The 21,236-nt window shown below is 35.6% G+C and overlaps 1 protein-coding gene across 1 annotated transcript in view; it reads left to right on the forward strand.

The window, feature by feature from the left end:
- Nucleotides 1–21,236, forward strand: part of AHI1 (Abelson helper integration site 1) — an 85,943-nt gene that overhangs the window by 14,304 nt on the left and 50,403 nt on the right. Inside the window, exons 7-18 of the mRNA XM_066546986.1 lie at nt 87–276; nt 1,766–1,861; nt 3,304–3,489; nt 4,480–4,620; nt 5,600–5,732; nt 6,749–6,872; nt 9,148–9,377; nt 10,389–10,492; nt 11,265–11,383; nt 14,461–14,591; nt 15,872–16,012; nt 17,864–18,066. Coding sequence (XP_066403083.1) covers nt 87–276; nt 1,766–1,861; nt 3,304–3,489; nt 4,480–4,620; nt 5,600–5,732; nt 6,749–6,872; nt 9,148–9,377; nt 10,389–10,492; nt 11,265–11,383; nt 14,461–14,591; nt 15,872–16,012; nt 17,864–18,066 — 1,798 coding nt within the window. The remainder of the gene's footprint in view (nt 1–86; nt 277–1,765; nt 1,862–3,303; nt 3,490–4,479; nt 4,621–5,599; nt 5,733–6,748; nt 6,873–9,147; nt 9,378–10,388; nt 10,493–11,264; nt 11,384–14,460; nt 14,592–15,871; nt 16,013–17,863; nt 18,067–21,236) is intronic.

The raw sequence follows: 21,236 nt of genomic DNA on the forward strand, positions 1-21,236 counted from the left end.
GCTTTCAGTAATTGAAAATACTGTTTTGTTCAAAGTTGTTTTCTGAATGCTCTAACAATTGTAATTCTTTGGAAATCTTCAAACAGCAAGAAGGAAGATTCATCTTATGAACCAGGAGAAAAAGAGCACATTCTTCCGATAGTGACACAACCATGTGACTTTAGAAAGTCTAAATCAACAGTTCCAGAGTGGGAAGAACAAGTAATATTTAATGAGCGTTTTACTTATTTTATTCAAAACACTGACGAAAACCCTCAGGTTATCCTGTTTTTTGAGGTAAGATGAAATATTTTGCATCCGATTTATGCGCATTCTGTGTTTGGTTTGTTTCTTCAACAGTATCTATTTGATTCAATAACTGTTTTATTTCAGTTAAATTGGGTTATTAGCATAGCTCTAAGGTACAAAGTTAAGTGGAGATACCATGAGTGGGGTTTTTTTTAGGAAAGGAGCTTGTTTTAATAGTAACAAGGAGTACAAAGCTTTTTTCCCAAATCAGCTCTTAAACTTCTGGGGAAGGCTGGTATGATACGGTGGATATCACTCTTTTTGCGTTCTTGAAATCTGAAAAGAGGTTTAAGTACAAGAAACTAAAAGGTAGAATTTGTCTGCGTGCACCTCATTGTACCAATGAGCAAACCATTGCATTGTTTCCATTAACATTTTACACATCCAGCCCTCCTGTCCCAGTTTCCATAAAGTAATTATTAATTTGTCCTCCAATACCATTATGTTTAAAGGAAAAAATTTAGGTCATATATTCAACATAATTTTTAGCTTAGGCATTTCAATATTTGTACAGAGAGATTCTGTAGAATTAACATAAAAATGGAAACCTAATGCAATAAATATTTTTCGTTCCTTGTTTTTTTTCCTATTTCAAATAGATTGAATATAATTTATTGCCATATGTTTCCTAATGTTTTGTGATGCTTGTAAATGAACATATTTATAGAATAAAGAGTCCTTAATTGCTTAACAAAAAACTAATTACATTTGTATGTAAAGATTCTTCTTGGAAATAATGTTGGAACCAAAAGTATGATTCCACTGAAAAAAGGCTATTTGAGTTCAGTGTGGTTTATGAAATACAAGTTTGAAAAAAGTATTATTCTAAGGGTTTTTTGTATATCACATAAACTTCCTGGTGTAGTGAAATATGGGAAAATTCAGGTCCCTGACAGAAAAATGAAGACTCATAGGCATCCCTGTAAGTGTTCAAGGCCAGGTTGAATGTGGCTTTGAGCAGCCTCATCTAGTAAAAGATGTCCAAGCCCATGGCTCAGAACTCTGTGATCTTTGAAGGCTCCTTCCAACCCAAATTGTTCTATGACTGATTCAATGACAAAACTGATAAAGCTAAAAAAAAAAAACTAACTTTTTGACTGCCATTTCGCATGTAGATTAATATGCAGCTGGTTTTAGTTGTCAGATTTGTGATCATAATGATTTCTGAATTATTAAGAAAATTACACTGTATTGTTTTTTATCTTTTATTGAGATGTAAGGGGAGCAAGAATAAGTTTTTTTTAAGACTAGACTTCTTTTTTAATGGAGCTTATAAATAGTCATCAGGTAAATGCATAAGGACCTGTTATTTCTAATTTCATACTTGTGTGGAAGAAACACTGGTTTTGTAATTTCTTAAAATTTAAATATGTTTAATTTAATGAATTAACCAAGAATATTTTCAGTAGTTTATTATTATTTACCATAAAGTATACATCCATTAGAAATACATTTATATTTCTGCTGATACTTCTAGGTCCTTGATTCTCCAAGTATGCATGAAGTGAGAGCCAGTTCTGATGTAAAAATTCAGGAAGGTCGCTACCGAAAAATTTGTTGGGCATTTCTAAAGGTACTGTAAATATTTAAATGAAGATAAAAAATCATAAATCTTTTTATCTGAAAATCTCTAATGGTGCTAAGGAGGAAAGCATTTTAAAATATTTTCAGCAACAGAGATGGAAGAAAAAAATCCTTGTTTGCTTGGCTGTTCTTCCATTTTCCTCATCTTCCACTCCATGAAATCAACACAGTAACAGGCTTGACATTAAAGCCTATTTTATGTCTTTTTCAAGAAAATGTAGAATGTGTAAGATTTTTTTTGTTGTTGTTCATAAAGTACAGAAGCTTGTTTTCTTTTAGGGTTTTCTTTGCATTTTTGTGAATGTGAAGAAAATGACAAATCCACTAATTTCTGTACCTCAGCTGTTCTGTATTCTAGTGGCATTTTCAGTTGTCCAGTCTTTGAAAAGACTCACTAACTTAATTATAGAATGCCTTTCATTTTCAGTTGCAGAGTTTGAAATAATGTGGCAATTGAGATACAAATGTGCCAAATGTGAGATATGGGTAATTTAGCCAGCCCATGTGTACCTTTCTACCCTTTTGAGAGAAACTTGAATGTGTCAATTACTTCTTTGAGAGCTGCCAAACTTCAGTTTCCCTGAGGAATGTTTATTTACACTCCCCCTGTGTGTGATAACCATTGACAATCATTGAGCAGTCCACAACATAGAGGAAATGGGAGAAGATAATGGACTGCAAGTGTAGGTGAAGGGATGGGCCTCCATAGCAATTCAATACAGAGATTTCTCTGAACTCTGCCCAAGAGAAATCTACTGGAACCAGGGGTCTGCTATCCTGTGTCTGTTACCAGAGCTGATAGGAACTATGCATCCAGGCATTCAGTACAGCCTACTCCTGAACAGAGGGAAGAATAAATTTTCAGCTCATAATTATGAATAAAATAGTTGCCTATTCTTCATTCTTACTACATCTGCCTGCATTATCCTTTTATCTGTATCAGCCAGAGTGGAAATGTTTCCATTCAAGACTGACCAGTGTTAATGGCAGTTATTCAGTTCTGTTATTCTTAGTTCAGTAGAGATGACTCTGTCTGCTCTGAAGTTGGAGAGGTTGCTACACTGCTGTATCTTCTGCTCTGAACCAAAGCTTACCCAATGCCCTTCATTGCAGCATTCAAAGAGGACAGATTTGGAAGAAGCTGTTTGTGGCTTTGCAGTCCTTTGAGATTTCGTTGATTTTTAGCAAGTAGTAGTTTAAAAAAAAAAAAAAAGAAAACAAGTACTGCAGAGGTCTTCCCACTTTCAAGTTATTACTGCTGTGAAGCATCTTTTGAAACTAGACTGCCATCTAAGATTTAATCCTCATTATTTGATCCTGGGAGGATTAAATGGGAAGTGATTTCAAGAGTTTATACTGTTAAGTTAGATATTAGAAATTATCAATTACTTTTGTATTCATCTTTCTTCCTCTTTTTAATCACCCTTCCAGCTTGTAGGTGCAAATGGAGTTCTAAACGTTGGTGGAAAATTTCGTCTGCAATTATATTACCCACCTTCAAGGACCAAGTCACATTCAAATGTTGTTGAGGTTTATGACTGGTGGGCAAAATGTCCTAGAAATCGTTACCCATCAACTTTATACGTAACTGTAAAAGGCCTGAAACTGCCAGATCATGTAAGTTAAATATATAAATATATTTAGAAATATGCAGACTTTTCTGTAGGAACTAGTACCTTGGTAGAGCATGTGAGTCTGTGTTTGTAGGCATGTATATAAAAGCTGTGCTTACATGCAGTATATAAAATATATAATAAGAATATTACATCTCAAGATCGGTGTTTCAAACTCAGCCTTTCATAGGTATCTTTGAAAAATAGGCATACTTTTCTACCTACTTTTCTGCCTACAGCTGAATATTTTGCCACTGTCATTCTGAAAACTTTCTTGAAGGTTAACGTTTCTTCTTCTTAGCAGAAATGCCGTTTTTAAGTCACTGAATTCACGCAGGTGTAAAAATTCTTTGAGAAAAGATGCAAGTTACTTATCTTTGCTTCCCTGCACCCTCTAGCTGTAATGAGCTGTATTTCTTTTCACAAATGAAAGCTACTTTAAGAATAGGCTTACAGTAGTACGTGCTGAGATGAGCATTCAAGATAAATATGGTGTTTTCTTTTCTGCAATGCAAGTACAATATTGTTCTGTTATGTAATTTCCCATTTGTATTTAGAGCTGTAATAATACCTTCTGCTCACTTTTGAAGGGTGGTCTGTGGAAGCCTGGTGAGATGTGCACCTTCTCAGTAGTACAATACAATACAGCAGTGGAGTAATTCTAATTTTCACTGACCTTGACAGTTACTAAGAGATAATTGAGTATTTGAATAAGAGATAATTGAGTATTTGAAGAGATAATTGAGTATTTGAAAAAATTGGGATACCATTGGATTTGACACAACTTTGGAAACTTGGATTGCTTTCTGACTCCTGGTTACTTTAAATGACATTTTGCAATGCAGTTTTCATGTATTAAGCTTTTCCAATCTCTGTATTCCAGATATAAAAATGCAAGATATTTAAATTAAAAGTACCTTTTAACCTTTCTAGAAATTACATTGTTCACTTTAAAAATATTTTTTCCCTGATACTTAGTTTTGTTTGCCTTAAGGTTGGTCCTTCTTTTCACTCTATGGCAGCTGTTCAACAGGAACAAAGTAATACAGCACTGTCTGAGCTCCAGAGAGAAAGATATGAACCTTCTTTAGAGGAGAAAAAGGAGCCATTTAAATGGTCAAGATTGCCTGGACAGGTGAAGCGTTTTTCTTTCAATTTTAAATGAAAATAATTTAAATATTTTTATAAGTATTATGAAGCAAATAATTAAAATAATTAACAAATATATTAAAAAAAATACAAAACTCTCATAGATAGTAGAGGAGGCTTAACCTTAGCAAATGTGGTTGATTTAACTGTTTTTATACCAGAACAGTCAGTTTTTTTTTGTCTGCAGAATTTGCTAAGAATTTGAAAGAGTGAGAAGTAAGTCAGGAAGCCAGTTCTCAGACTTCAGCTTGATTAGAAATATATTTTCTTGAGTTTTCTTTTTGTTTGTTGAAGACATTTTTAAACTATGAAAAGAGAAAGCGCTTATATTGAAGAACCATGTAGCTACTGTGGATATTGCCCTTCACCTTAAACTTTGAATTTAGTTTTGGAGAAAAAGCCATTGGGTCAAAAAGAGGTAATATGTTGGGAGAAAGGAAAGGGGTCTAAAATACCAGTTTAGTTTTTTGAGATGCTTCATCTCTGGTTCTGTCTTTAAAAGTCAGATATTTAAATATAGATGAGGAATGTTAAAATGGTTTGGTAGAAGACAAAAGGTTTGAGTGCCTGCGGTTGGGTGTCTGAGTTCACACTGCCGTCATTAGTCACTAAAAGGTGAGCTTAGTCTCCTTAAACAACCTTGACTTACAGTCTAATTCCACAGCTTACATCACTGATGCTAGACATTGTTAAGCATTTCTTAAGATTGAAGAATTTATTTCAATTTTTTTTCTAGTTTTTTTTAAACATGCTAGTTGTTTGCAATAATGGGGTAGAAAGAGAGACACATTCGTGGGGCCTAAGTTGTGCTGCAGAACTGTCTCTGTCTATAATATATTGAATTTTACTTTGCAATGCCATTAAGATGTTACTAGCCTTTTAGAGCTTCTGCATGTCAGGAGCTCAGAGTGTGTTCCCTGCATCGGGTAGTTAATATTCCTACCAATTGTTCCCTGAAAAGCCAGGCTTGCCGCATACCCAACAAGTCCCTGTTTTCCCTGCGAGGTGGAGACCTGGGCTGCTTCTGTGTCCGCTTCTCTCATGACGGGAGAACGCTGGCAGCAGCATGTGCAGGAAGGAACGGCTATCCCATTGCTTGTAAGTTTAAATACGTTTTGGCTTTTTGCTTATAATCCATGTATTTGGAAATAAAGATTAAGGGAAGTTAATTTTTAAATTGTGCTTTTTTTAGAGCAAATTAACCAACCTTAAGGCAAACAAATTTAATTAACTAATGTCTGGTCTGTAGTTGTGATTAGATGATTGTTCTGTGCATTAAAGAGCATTGGTGAAAATGCTGTTTCTGTGTTGATAGGGCTGGAATTGGCTTTTCCTACATGGTTACATATACACAGTTTAATGGTATGAAATGACACCATTTCTGCCCAGAGGCCTAATGGAAATAATCAATTTGCAGAAGGCACACAGTGTCTGATTATAATGTTTTAAAGGAAATAAAATTTTAAGCCTCCACCTCACACACTTTTCATGGAAGTTTTTCTCCTAACCTGTCTTTGAAAGTCAGATACTGGAATGTTAACATCTCCAGACAGAATACTGGAAGCTGCTGTCTTCCACGGTCCAGTTCAGTTGAAGTACAAACATTCCTTGTGATTCAAATTTTTGAATGCTTCATCACAGTAGCTTAACTGCATAGTTCTTAAACCTTGCATAAAAGTTTTGAGATTTAGAGAGAGCAGTATTTGTACACAAATAAGTGTTTAAATGCAAGGAACAGTAAATCTAGATTCCTTTATTACACAGGCCCATAAAATTATCTCAGTGTTAAAATTGGTCAATTAGTTGTCAAAATTTAAAGAAACCCAGCATAATCCTTATTTGGTTCTAATTATTTAATGCAAATAAGGTGTTTCTTAAGGGGTAAGACATTTGTGGCACCCGTGAACCACTAGGTGGAAGTAGATGCTTGCTATCTGTTCATATCTAGCAATTATTTTATCCTGTTGCCTCAAAATGAGAAGATAAAGAAAGTGAGTTGATGTATGCTAGCAGAAAATCAGCCTAAGATTAGACTAAACTTTGGCTCTAGTAGGTACATCTGTTTGACTGCAAATACTTACAGAACTTTTATTTTTCTATTTCTGCTTCCCTAGTGTATGAAATTCCTTCTGGACAGTTCCTGAGAGAATTTTATGGTCATCTTAACATAGTGTATGATCTTTGTTGGTCAAAAGACAATCAATACCTTCTTACTGCTTCCTCTGATGGCACTGTCAGGTCAGTATGATGAGATGTTCTGGCAGATACCATCAGAAGTTGAAAAGAAAGTGGTCCAATTCAGTGTTTTTACTACAAACTGTTCCATAATGTTTTAACTAAAGATTTGGTTACTGTGTGACTAAAATAATATAAAAATTGTGATTGGGTTAATCACTTATACTACATATAAAATTATATAGTAATTTTATATATAATATATATACTTATACTGTATATAATATAGTATAAGTAGTACACTTATACTATATATAATATTATAGTAAATTTGTATTTACTATTTCTAATGTATTTGAAACCAAAGCTTTTCCAAAAACCCTAGTGTCTAAATCTACAATGCAGTAAAAAACCAAAAGAGCTTTTATTTTGAGAAGACACTGAGACAGTTGTAATCTGTTCCTGGCAAAATTACCATACTATAAATGCAATATTAAGTTTGCAAATTTGAACAATAGGCAGGAAATTGAAAGTTTAAGATTCAAGTTATGTGTGTAAATTTACCACACTGCATATATATGTATGTTGGTGGTGTTCTTTTGGTTTTTTACACTAAGTAATTCAGCTTAAATTGCTGTAAATTAATTTTGAAACTGTTGTTTCTTAAATCAAATCCTCTACAATTACAGTGTACTTCCCTACAGTGTTAATGTTAAAATATTGATCTGCTCAGATTTAAGAATCAAAACCCTCAAACCTGTAGATACACGTGGAAATATCACTGGGACAGTGTACAATTTTATTGTGAACAACTTCATTGGTTTTCATTGAGCTTTTTAGGTTTTTTAAGCCCTTCAGACCCTATCTATTATTTCTGTTACACAGCTCAGTAATGGTACAAGCAGATGCATAATTGAAGTGTCAGAGGAATTGTTAAATGATATGTTGTATGTGTGGAACTGTTTCAGGGGTTTTTTTTCTGCTTGTATGTGGGTATAAAAAGAGTGTGTTGAGAGTTCAGCACTTGTTTTTTCATTTGGGAGTGGATTATGTAAGAATGTTTTGTATTGAGATAAATATAAATTTCAGTCATTTATGTTGCCTATAAGAAGGCTGAGCTGTTCCTCAGTTCTTGAATTTGTGGCAGCAAGTTGAAACTGCAGTGGTCTGCCTCCTTTTCTGTGTACTGCAGTCACTGTATGAGTTATTAGTTCCTGTATTTATTGTGAGTTGCCTTCAGCTCCTTGAAAAGTCTCAATACCCCACTGCTTTAAAGTCATTATCAGTTTATTATTTGGATTATCTCATACTGAGTTCTAAGGTAACATGAAGGTAAATTAATGAATTTCTGTGAATTCTTCTTTTTATAGTGTTCTATGTTATCCTCAAGCCTTCCCAGGGTTTAGTCCCACATAATTTGTGAGCAATACGTTTTTATTTTGTTAGATTAAAATCATTCTAAAAGATAGGTAAACTCCTTGTGACCTTTCTGCATCAAATTGCAGAATAATTGCTGTACTCTAAAGGGTTGCAATTCTGTAATTAAGTGACCTCTGAGTAAGCTTAGAATTCTTCAACAGCCACCAGATGTGGTTGCCTCACCAGAAGTGGGTGCCACTAAAACCATTCAATAACATTTTGTAACTGAATACTGTGTGTAATGTGCTGCTCACCTGTATTTAGTGATCTGGGTACTGTTTTATTCTTTGTGGTCTCATCTTTGGGGGAGGCTCACTTGCCATCAAATAGAAAACACTAACAAAAATCTGATTTTACATCTATGGTTGGAAAAGGATAGGAAGTAGATTAATAGTAGGAAGTGAATTTGTGTGATGTAAACATCCTTGAGATCATGATCACTGTGTGGCTGGTAATTATTATTCTAAAATTTTCTGGGATTGTATTTATATTTAGTGGCCCTATATGTTCCTTTATGGCTTTTCTTGTTGTAATATTGTTTTAAATGAATTATACCCCAGAAGAGCTTAATTTGGTTGTAACTCCTGAAAGAAATAAACCAATTCATTTCATGGAATTCTTTATGAGTATTTTAAAATGAGAAATATATCCATTAAGTGAGTAAGTAGTAATTAATTTTCTTTGAAGACCAAATACTGTGTAAAGTAGTAAATTTTTCGTAATTCATGTTAGAAGGTGCCACGTTAAAGGATTAAATAGAGGTGGAATAAATTGGTGGGATAAACAGGTATTGTTAAGCAATATTGTTATGTTTGCAAGCATTTGCCTCTAGAACCAGTAGCCTAAAATATGGGCATCAGTTACATCTGTGTGTGTGACTGCTTTGTACAGTAGAAATTCTAACTTTGTTTCCTTTTAGAATGTGGAAGATAGAAATGAAGGCAGCGTCTGCAGTGAGAGTTTTCCCTCATCCTTCATTTGTCTACACTGCCAAGTACCACCCAGTTGCTGACTCGTTGGTTGTGACAGGATGTTACGACTCAGTGATTAGAATCTGGAATGCAAATGTAAAAGAAATCCATGGGCAACTGCTACAGGAGCTTGATGGCCATAAAAGTTTCATCAACACCCTTTGTTTTGATGCAGAAGGTATGTAGTTAATATTGCTTTTACAAATAGTTGTCTTTCCAATTGAAGACCATCTTGAATGCTACTAGTTTACTTCATGGAGGCAGTGTATTCTTCTTAGGAAGAAATTATTTACTGGGAGAATGCTGAGACACCGGGGCAGGTTGTCCAGAGAAATTGTGGATGTCCCTGAAGGTGTTCAAGGCCATGTTGGTCTGGGCTTTGTTCTAATGGAAGGTGTCCCTCCCTATTTCAGGGAGGTCAGAACTAGATAATTTTTAAGGTCCCTTTCAACCCAAATCAATTGATAAAGAAAATGAGGTGGTAGTAATTAGATTGTGAGAATCTTAGCTCTAAACTGAAGTGGGAAGGGGATGAACTTTTTAATATTGACAGAGAATAGGAAACATGGAGAGAAAGGAACACAGGTTTCACCATTGTGAGTCATGTTAACTGGTGGGTTGACAGCTGAAAGTGAAGGTTGTACTGAGATCTACTAGTGGAGCACGAGTTGAAGATGTGTGTAAGTTAAAGCTTGACTTTTTCTAGTATTAGTGACATCATTAATAGTTAGGTAGTTCATTTTAGTCACTGGAGTAGGTACTACAAAGAGAAAAGCTGTATTTTTATAAAGAATAAATATTTGTGTTTAAAGAACAAGTGTTGGGAAACACTGTTCTAGTTCAAGGTTCTCTTAATAAATGCATGAGTAAGCATTGAGCTATCATGTGAAGCTTGTTGAGCTGTAAATGCTCAGCAAGCATTTTTGCTGGTTTTAGAATATTAATAAAAATGAAAAAAATTAAAAACCTGTTCTGCACCTCAGTTATTTAATGTATATGCTACATCCAGATTTATGGTAACAGGTTATGTCATGCAGTATGAGCAAAACGCATTTGCAATGAGTATATTTTAGCAAAAGAGGGAAGAATGGTATTTGCCTATTCACAAAGAGGAGAGAACAAAATATTGTTTATTTTCTGTATTATTGTTTTGTGGGTGGTATTTTACTCATAAGACATTATTTCTCAGGACACCACATGTTCTCAGGAGATAGTTCAGGACTAATAATAGTTTGGGATACACCTGTCAAAGGAAGTTCTCCACACCTTTTTCAACACTGGAAGGTCAATAAGGTAACAAAGTTCCTTAACTAGCATTGTAATTTTTATGTGAACTGGTTTTTTTTAATACATTACGTTTTGTTTAACTGCAGAGGTGTATTTTCTTTAAAAATTGGTATAGAAGAACTGATACAATGTTCAGTGATTCACTGACTTAATTTTTTTAAATTGTTTTGCAACTTAATTGGGTTGGGCACTGGAACAGGCTCCCCAGGCAAGTGATCACACTACCAAGCCTGAGAAAATTCACAAGTATTTGGACTCCCAAGGTACATGGTGTGATTCTTGGGGCTGTCCTGTGTAGGGCCAGGACTTTGTCTTTGATGTTCATAGTGGGGCCCTTGCAACTAAGGATATTCTAGAATTCTGTGATCCTGTATTTTTTTTTAATATATGTAAAACATGAAAATACTTGACACTGTGTATTAACAGGTAAATGCTTTGTTCTCTAGAGACAAAAATAAAATATACCACTGGCTTTAAAAAACACATTTGTCCATACCTTAGAGCCCTGATGTTGAGTCAGCATTTCTGTCATCAGCTTAATTTTTTTAGAAATTCAGAAATTTGAAAATTCAGTCACAACAGAATCTGCCTCATGGTTGTAAAAAGTTGATGCCTAGGATGTAATGCTTTAATATAGGAACAAACTTTTTCCTTAACCAAATAAAATGAATTGAGCAGAAAAATAGGAATGCAAGAGAAAAATGGACAATAATGTGTAAACACATGAGTTTTAAACTACAAAGTTATATAATTTTCTTAATTTTCCATCCTTCTGTAGGAAATAAAAGAAAATGATATTAAAGGAACGCCAGTAAATCACTTGGAAGTGCATCCGAATGGAAGGCGTTTATTAATCCATGCCAAAGACAGTACCCTGAGAATTATGGATCTCAGAATGTTGGTATTTTTGGTGACTAATGTGTACTTCCTTTATGTTTTAAAATTTACATGGGGAAATAAAATACCACAAAGGTATTAGTTGTGTAGCTGGGGAGAAAAAAAATGTCCTAATAATCAAGGATAGAAATGTTAGGGTTAGGAAATTATTTCAAAACACTGCTGTGTTACATTTTGGGTGATATTGAGTAAGTCTTTTGGTGGTATTGAGTAAGTCTTTTAGAATAGAATATCTAAAATTTCCTAGATTACTTGGTAGCCTAAACTGGCATGAAGAATACAATGTTAGTCTTCTAAAGATTGAAATCCCTTTTAAAATGCAATCTGGGCATGAAAAGAACTTGGAAGTGGTAATATTTGTGTGGTAGTTTTGCATTTTTAAGACTCTGGGAAGGATATTTTGATGATGAAATGGAAATGGTTATCATCATAAATGCTAAAAAATGCAGTGATGTACCTATTATGGTTTATTAAGCAGGCTGTGAGATAGTTTTGCATTTTATTATGATTTTCTCATTTTTAATTGGTATAAGCATGAATTTTTAATAACAAACGAAAATAACAAGCAAGGAGATTATAGACTTGAGGTTGATTTTGGAGAACGACCAGTTCTACCCAACAATCAAATCACAACAGCATGCTAGTCAGAGCTTTATACTATTGGATTTTTAATATCTTGAAGGATGAAAATTTTTATAGCTTCTGTGAGCAACATGTTCTAGTTGCTCACAGAAGTTGTACAGTGTGTTCATTCACCCTCAAAATAAAGTACTCTTTTCTTATTTTTAAACAGAATTATCTATATTTCAATTGATGTCCGTTCCCTCTTGTCCTTTCATTGGGTGGGAGTGAGCAGAGTCTCTCACCGATCACTTACATATGTAGATAAGATGCACTTGAACATTCTGTTCTGGAAAGTCACATTAAAGATATGAACAACTTTTCTAAAATGTTTCATCCTTAATTTCATAGGTTTCTTTCCGCCCCTCACCACACAGAAAATCCCTGGAGGTATTTAAAAGATGTGTAGATGTGGCCCTTAGGTATATGGGTTAGTAGTGGATGGGACAGTGCTGTGATAACAGTTGAAGTTAATGATCTGGAAGGTCATTTTGAAACTAAGCAGTTCTGTTATTGTACTGGATTGAATGTTTGAGCTAGCTGAGGACTCTCTGCATTATGGTGCACGTTTCTCTTTTTCTGTAATTGATAAAATATAATGACCATGCTAGAAGCTGAACTATCCACTCAAAGGATGAAATTGCTGGATTAAGAGAGGGGAACCTGTCGTTTTTTAGGTCAGTGTTCTTCTGTTGCTCCTCTTTCTAAAATGTGCAGAGTGTTTTATTTTGAGAGGGAAACATGGGCATGCATATTAATCTTTAAGAAAGGCTTTAATACGGGGTGCAATTTCACAATTATTTTAAGCAAATTTATCCATGGGACGTACAATCTCCTGCAATCTCCCACACCTTTGGCTGTGTATTCCTAGCATTTCTTTTTTATAATTTCTAGAGATCTTCTGATCTGGGGTAAGTCAGATCATTGAGCTGATCCGTCTAAATATTAGCCTACAAATACAAATGATTAATTTTCATTTTAATCAACTCTCTGATCAAATTTATCTGATAGCTGCCCAAGAGAAGAAATGAGGGAGAGCCTGGGAAAATAAGGGTGGAGAGGACACCACCAGAACTTCTACTTTGACCACAGCCCACAGTTACATTGACTTTTAAGTCTATCAATAAACCACAGGGTCAGATACCCAACAGTGATAATTTTACACGTCAGCATTAACTGTTCATTCCCTGCATGAGAAAAGAGGGGGTGGAGGTCACAGATGAACACAATTCACTTTGATTGACAGCTGGTTACTCTTAACTTTCCTCTTTCAACTTGCTTTTTTGATCTTTTTGGATAATACTGCTGTCCTGTCACTTAGGTATGTGATCAGGGATTTGGTTTTAGTTCAGCCCTCTCCTTAGGGTTTCATATGAAGGTTAGTTTTACATCTTGCAGGGCTCTTGTCATGACATCTCAGAGATACTTTCTTATTCATACAGCTAAATCTCTTATTTGGGCTAATAAGGAGCTCTTATTTGAGCTAATATTGCTGTGGGATCATCTAGGGTATATTTATTTGGAATATTGTTTGAAATAATTTTCCTGTAATATTAAATGCACTGTACTTCTCCAAGCATACTTTCATTGTTTTTGCAGTAACAAATGTGAATAATGCTATCTTCTGTCCTTGAGGGCTATGGTGGCCTATTGCTGTTTTTCTTGCCTTAAATTTTGCATTGTAGTACTGCTGCTGGGTTTGTCTCCAAAGTTGAACTTTGATATCTTTTTCCAGGCTATGCCTCTTTCAAGCTGATTTATCTTCTTTCCATCCTTTTGTGGATTCTCTCTTACTTGATGCAAACAGACTTTGACAGTAGATCATTATTACTGTGCTGACCAATAGTGTTTCACTGAAAAAAGATTAGGATACCTAAGCTGAAAAATAATATCAAACATTTATAGTGAATCAGCTTTTATGTCTGAAATTTGTTGATTCTACTGCTGGTTTCTGACCAAGGAGACTTTAGTCTGAAGAGCATGCTGCATAGGTTTAATCATTCAAGCTCAAGAAGCATAATGAAAACTTTTCTAACAGAGCTTGGTGTAATAGTGCTAATTTCCCTGGTTTTTTTGCAAAGCCCAGGATCAAGATAGTGCAAATTACTGCATCTCTATCTTTTGTCTAGATCTGAGGGTTTCCTTTTTCTACTGGAAGACAAGGATGTACATTTTTATCTATACTATATTCTTGATACTCACCTGTAAGTATTTTATTTTTAGAAGCAATTTGTTAGTATACTACGTACATTTATATCTATACTGTCAGGTGCAGTATGAAGGTTAGGGAAAATAAAGGATAAATAAATACTTCACTCTGCAAAAAGTGTGTGCTTGCATATCTATTTGGGATGCAAAGTGTACTGATTTTTCTGAGAAATAAAGGGGGAACTGAGACTTAAAAAGTTACATTGTCTGTTCTGAATATATCTTCTATATTTGCAAACTTTCCTTAGCTTGGCGACAAAGAAATATGTAGGTGCCACAAATTACAGAGAAAAGATTCACAGCACCTTAACACCATGTGGTACGTTCCTGTTTTCAGGAAGTGAAGATGGAAAGGCTTATGTTTGGAATCCAGAAACAGGTAACTAAGTATTTTACGGGCTTAAGCCAAATTGTCAAAGCTCAGGGGGAAAAGATTTTTAAAGGTTTATTGAAACACTTTTGATATGGAATAAAACTTTGGTAAGATGTTCTTAAATCCTGAAGCTTTAGCTCAACCTTCTAAATCTCTGAGATTTAATTCTCTAGAGGAAATTAGTAGGGGTAACATCCAGCATGACTGGAGCACCTGAGGCTCAGCTTTTTTTGTACTGCAGCTCTTTGCACGTGGTGAGGATCTTAAAATGGAATGCACAAAAATGTTTTAGGTCAGGTATGTTTTTCTGTTGTGTTCTTTAGATTTGAGAATGAGGCTCTTGTGCCGAACCGCTTCATCTCTGTGGTGGGTGGTCAGAGACTGAATATTTTTGGTGTGTGGTATATAAAATTTCACTGTGAATTAGTCCCCAAGCCAAGGAGTTTCAAAATAGCTACCAAAATCTTTCTGAAAAAATGTGACGAAAATGTAGGGTGGAGTTTCTTGTACAGGAGGTAAAAGAGATGAAAATAAGAGCAGAAAGTAGCAGAATACCATTTTGGATTTGATGACATTATATTCTGTCTGTAATTGTAATTTATATAGTATTTTAAAATAAAAAAAGTAAATATTTTGAAACTGGCAGATAACTAACAGTTCTGCTTTGAATTTCTTTCCATGTTTCCAACTATGTTAACTTGGATCTCTGTCGCTACATAATTTGCCTGAAAACTTTTTAAAAATTACAAAAATAAAAAGAAGGAGGAACTTTGTTATTCGTATGTTTTTATTGGATTTTGACTTGTGTTGCCACACTGTATTTGCATTTATAGTGCCATCAGCTGAAGAGCTAATTTTATTTATATTTTTAATAATTCTGTCCTCAACTTTCACTCCTGTTTTCAGTGTTATATAGCTGAGATCCACAAGTAAGATGCCTATCTTTGTACAATGCAAGCACAAACAAATACTGTGGAACGCCACCTTTCCAGAACGTGCTTATCAGAACAAGAGAACTCATCTAACCTGGTGCATCCTCCTCTGGCATTTCCTGCAGCAATTGCAACAGCACTAACTTTTCTGACTTACTGAATAACTTAAAAGCTTGCAATGTTTCCTTCGTCTTATGCCAAAATACAACTTTTCAGTCAGGAGATTGACTGAAGAACATTTATTTACAGTGGCAAACATTGTAGTAATACAAGATTTAACCAGCTGTTATTCTGCTGTATTGAAGGTTTCAAATATTTTTCCATGGCATTAATAAACTTACTTCACTTCTGCAGGAGATCAGGTGGCCATATATTCTGATCTCTCCTTCACATCTCCACTTCGTGATGTTGCCTTTCATCCACACGAACACATGGTGTCTTTCTGTGCCTTTGGTCAAAACCATCCAATACTTGTATACATTTATGATTATAAAGGTACAGTACAAATTTTCTTGATACTCACCTGTAAGTATTTTATTTTTAGAAGCAATTTGTTAGTATTTGTACTTCCTTTGAGAGGAAAAGAAAACAGTCATTTGATGTTAATGCACATCTTTTTTTCTGGGAGATACCAAAACTGAATTTAACATGATCCTGCACTACCTGTTCTTTGTGATGCTGCTTTAAGCAAGGGTTTTGGCCCAGCAAAAATCACCAGAGGTCCCTCAATTTTTTTGTGTTTCATACTGTGTGATTTTTGCAGCACTTTATCATATATAGGCAGCATTATACAAGAGCCCTTTTTGCAATATCAAGGTAGATTATGAATCCAGAAAATACAATTATTTGGAAAACCAATTAGTAGCTTAATTGGAATCTGAGTATCTTGTGCCAGCTATGTTGCAAAATAATGTTGAGGAGCTGTATAGAAATGAATGAGTGTATAGACTTCTGATAAGTAGCTGTTATAGCTGTGATGTCATTATGTCAGAGATATGTTTATTCCCCATGTTATATTGAAAAGAAGATAGTAATAAATGCTAACTTAGCATTTTTGGTATATGAAAGAAAATTCAGATTGTCCTTCACAGGCTTTTTTGATAGTTGTGTTCATAAAAGGACATTTTCATCTAGGGAGTTAATGTGTTAATACGAATTATGCAGTATTTTTTTGTATTAATTATGTTTGTAGGGGACATACATCTGTAAAATTGGTCCTGTCTTTATGTACTGGCTTTTTAAGTAACATGTAGTAATAGGATTACTCATATGAAATCTCAGTGTAGGTTATCTGTTGAATTGGTTAACTTTTACAGGAACATTAAGTGGAATGACTTTGCAATCAATATTCAGTGCTATATTCAATTAAGTAAGATATTGGTATTGTAAAAAACAATATGATTTTTGGGGGTGAAGGGTTTCTTCAGAATTTTTTGATGAGAAGTGAGTCTAAAAAACTTAACGTAGTAGTTTGAAATATGGACATACACATTTAGAGACCACTCAGCACAGTCGTAGTTATTTGTGTCTTCTGACTGCCCAACTGCTAACAATAAGACTTTGCATAGATTGTAGTCTTTTTTTTTGTATTATTGGTTCCTATCTTTATGTTCCTTTTTTGGTTAAAAGCACTCCTTTTTCTTTCAGAAAATAGTCATATTGCCACAGTGTTGAAAGAGTTAAACATATAGTAATACTAATTTTAGTCACACAATTTTTAAGACTCTGACAGCATGTGTTTTAGATACACCAACAGTTTTATTAATGTCCTGGGCAGAACTTCCATAAAGAATTCTTCTAACCTTTGTTGGCTTGAGACCATAGTACAAAAAATTGCAAAAGTCAACTTGTCAGTCATTGTGTCCTCTGCCTGGATAATATGTCTGTCAACTTATGAAGTACTGCTCAGGCATCATAAACTCACTTGAACTAGGCTGGAAAAAATGTGAAATGTCACCAGCTTGAACTCAGTGCAGGCTTTACAACTTTATTGCCTTTGAAAAATTCCTTTCTCTTCCCACTCTTTCCCCCCACCCAATCCCATATTTCTGGATGAGGAACACTATTGTTTATAAGCAATACAAAAATACTAGTTCTGTATGAGAGATTACTAAACCAAATAACTGAAAGTGTGATGTTTTGATCAGAAGAGTTAGGGGGAAAATGGGGTAGTAAGGGGAAATTTTCATGTCACTTTCAGGTTTTCCCTATAGTACTGTTGGTACAGTTTTTGATGGTATTTGACTGAAGACATGGCTGGCAAAATGACTGTGATCCTTCCATATTTTTTTTTCCTATGGTAATGTAAGGTTTCACCTGAGACATTAATATTGGTTATTTCTACAGTTGCTCAACAGGAAGCTGAACTTGTAAGAGATCTTAGTTCATCACTTACCACAGCTGCACCAAGGGGGCCACACTTCATTGGCAGTTTTTCTGAAATTCCTGTCCAAAAAAACTCAGTGATGTCTCCAGCAGATCAGTTTGTCAGTGTTGCAAGAGCATCAATGAGAATGCAGAAGGTGAAACAAAAACTTGATTCTGTTACGGTAAGTCAAATTTAATTAATTTCAGAAGTATATAGTCTTCCCATATTCTGGAACTGGTATACTTAAAAAAACACATATGTATTGTCATGGCATCTGGTCTTTAGAAATGAATACATCTGTCAATTATACTAATGCAGGTGTAAGTAGGTCTTAAGAGCAATCATAAAAAACCTAATTCCATTTTTCAAGTACTGATGACAAGGGATTTTTTTTTTTTGTGCTAGTGCCTATTGCTGTTTGTCCATTATGTAAAATCAGGGATCCATAGATCATTACGGTTGAGATTCCTATCCACCTTAAAAACTGTATGTGGCATAAATGGTAGGGGTTTTAGGGAGCTGCAGGGCAGGGAGAAGAGGATGTCCTATGCTGGGCACAGTTGTTTCAAGCCAGCTCATTGAAAGGCAGTATGGAGCAACTGCACAACTGAAACTGGAACCAGACAGAATATGGCACCTCTGAGAAAACAGACTTAAGAAAGGTCAGAACCTACTAGAGACAGGAAACGCCACAGCAGAGGAGAAATGCAAAGGAAAACATGTCAGGGGGTGCAAGTGAAGATACAGGAAGAGGGATGCGAGGAGTGATCTGAAAGAAGACACAGAAGGAGGCAGGAAGGTGATGCAAGAGACTGAAAACAATGCAGAAATGGAAATACTATGGAAATAACAGAATAGGCTTGAAGGGAAATACAGGAGATACACGAGGACATGCAAAAGAAAACACAGATGATGGTACATCTCTGACTGTGTTGCAAGCAACAGAAGAATCCATGCTGGACAGGTGCAATCCCTAAGGATGTTGGGTGGTGGAGGATCCATATTAAGCAGTTGAAAAGAGCAAGAAAAAAGAAGAGTCAAAAAGAGCAAGTCACTATGCACTAGTCTCACTCTACTGCCCCACACTTCCACTGCTTTTCCAAGGGGACTGAGTGTAATGTAATGTCAAAATTAAGGAGACTGGGGATTAGAAAGGAGAAAAAAGAGGTACCTGAAGTGGAGACAGACAAAAAGGGATGAAAAGTATTTTCTTTGGCTGGGTGTTTTACTATTTGTCTTGTTGTTTCTCAATACTCAAATTGGTAATGAAAGCTTTTGTAATTGGCAATAAATTTAATTAAGTTAAATTCCCCAACTTGAGACAATTTTGCATGCAACAAGGATGCAGAATGTTCCTGAATAGCACTGTGAAGTTATAATTACTTTTCACAATGACACGAACCACATTTGAGTTTTGTATTTACTGTTTTTCATTTTGAAGTACTGTTGAGTGCATGTAGATTTTTTTTAATGTAGTTTTAGGTTTTGTCTGCATTAATAAGTAGTGAATCACAAAAGAAGCAGATGAGTAGATGAAAGTTGTTGTTGCTGGGGGTTGCTGTAACTACTGTCATCATGCTTTAGGGGTTTTACTTTGGATTACATTTATTCTGGTTCCTTGGCTTTGGCATCCCCATTAGGCCTGAACTTTGAAACTGTCTGGAAGAAAGCTATCCCACAGACCTTCACACAGACCACAGTTTTCTGAACCGTGAACTCCCAGTGAACCCCTTCATGAAACAGCACACCATAGCTCTCAGTGATAACACTAGTATGCTGCTTCTACCTTTCAATTACATGTGGCCTGACACAAGGTAGCAAACCTTGTTTCTACTTTCTGCTCATTCTGTTCTGCTCACCTACAAAGTGAGTGCTGGTGCTGTCTAGTTGTTTATCAGAGAAAGACACAACATGGAGAGAATGGAGCATGTAGCCTTGTGTCTGGGACAAGTATTCCAGGAAGATACTCCAGGATAAATTTTTACTGTTCTGGATGTCTGGCCATATGAAGAAAATGATGGGGTTAGAGAATTTATGAGAGCCTTTATCATTGCAACTCTTTAGTCCCAGATTAACCAGTAGTTCTGGACTGTGGAAGACAAATCTGATTTAGCAAAAGCATCTACAAGTTCCATGTTCCTGTGTGACTAGATAAAATAGATAAGCCTACAACTGTGTTTGAAAGAATAACTTTCAGCCACTGGAGTTTTGTAACACTAGATTTCCATTGACTAGTTTGGGATGAGTAAGTCCACTGTGAGCAGAGTAATGATCAGTGTTTTTGACAGCATCCTCCAAGCCCTCTACCCGTGTGGGAGATGTCCAAAAGTTCATCCGAGTCTTCTCCCTGTGTGAGTTTCCAGACAGTACAGGATGGTGGTTGAAAGAATGCACATCCAGTTTGATATCTGTCACCTAGCAGTAGTGATTATGATCACTGAGAGTGCTTCCTTGCAGGACTTTATGACCCACGGAGATATGGGGGAGGAGATTTCTTTGAAAGGAGTCTTGATGCTAATCTTTTCAGTGATCCAACACGAGACTCCGATGACAGCGGTAGATACTTTTCAAGCAGGGATGGGATAATTTTTTGCATGTGGCTGCAGTATTGCCTGCCTGATTATCACATTTTGGACAGCCCCAGAGTAAAATATACAACATAAAACTTCAAATTTCTATTATTTTGTGATTGGGAATTAGTTTTTTAATGTGTATGCAATTCCCTTTCCCAAATGAAAAATGATGCATGCATATAAGTACTGGCTTTGCTGGAAGGCTTATCAGAGTTGCACACTCACGTGAATGGTTTGCTAAAGCGTTTGTCAAAGTAGAACTCTTAAAAGTTGCCACTCAGCCACATGTGTGAGAATGTGCTAATATTTCTGGGAACAGACGAGTGAAAATGGAGAAAGACAAAACCACACGTAGGGCGACTTGCTGCACTGTGGTTGAGTTGGAACATTAAAAATCCAAATGAGAACACAGGTGTGTTACCTTGTATGTATTTCACAGAATCATAGAATATGTTGAATTGGAAGGAACCTCCAGAGATCAAGTCCACCTCCTGGCACTGCACAGCACCAACCCCAAGAGTCACACCATGTGCCCAAGAACATTGTGCAAACACTTCTAGAACTCTGTCAGGCTGATGATGTGACCACTTCTCCGGGAAGCCTGTTCCTGTGCCCAACCACCCTCTGAGTGAAAAATTTTTTCCTCATATTCAACCTAAACTTCCCCTGACACAACTTGAGGCCATTCCCTTGGGCCCTATCACTGTTCACCACAGAGAAGAGATCAGTGTCTGCACCTTCTCTTCCCCTCATGAGGAGCCTGTAACTGCACTGAGGT

The sequence above is a fragment of the Molothrus aeneus genome, chromosome 3, assembly GCF_037042795.1.
Source record: "Molothrus aeneus isolate 106 chromosome 3, BPBGC_Maene_1.0, whole genome shotgun sequence".
Lineage (NCBI taxonomy): Eukaryota > Metazoa > Chordata > Aves > Passeriformes > Icteridae > Molothrus > Molothrus aeneus.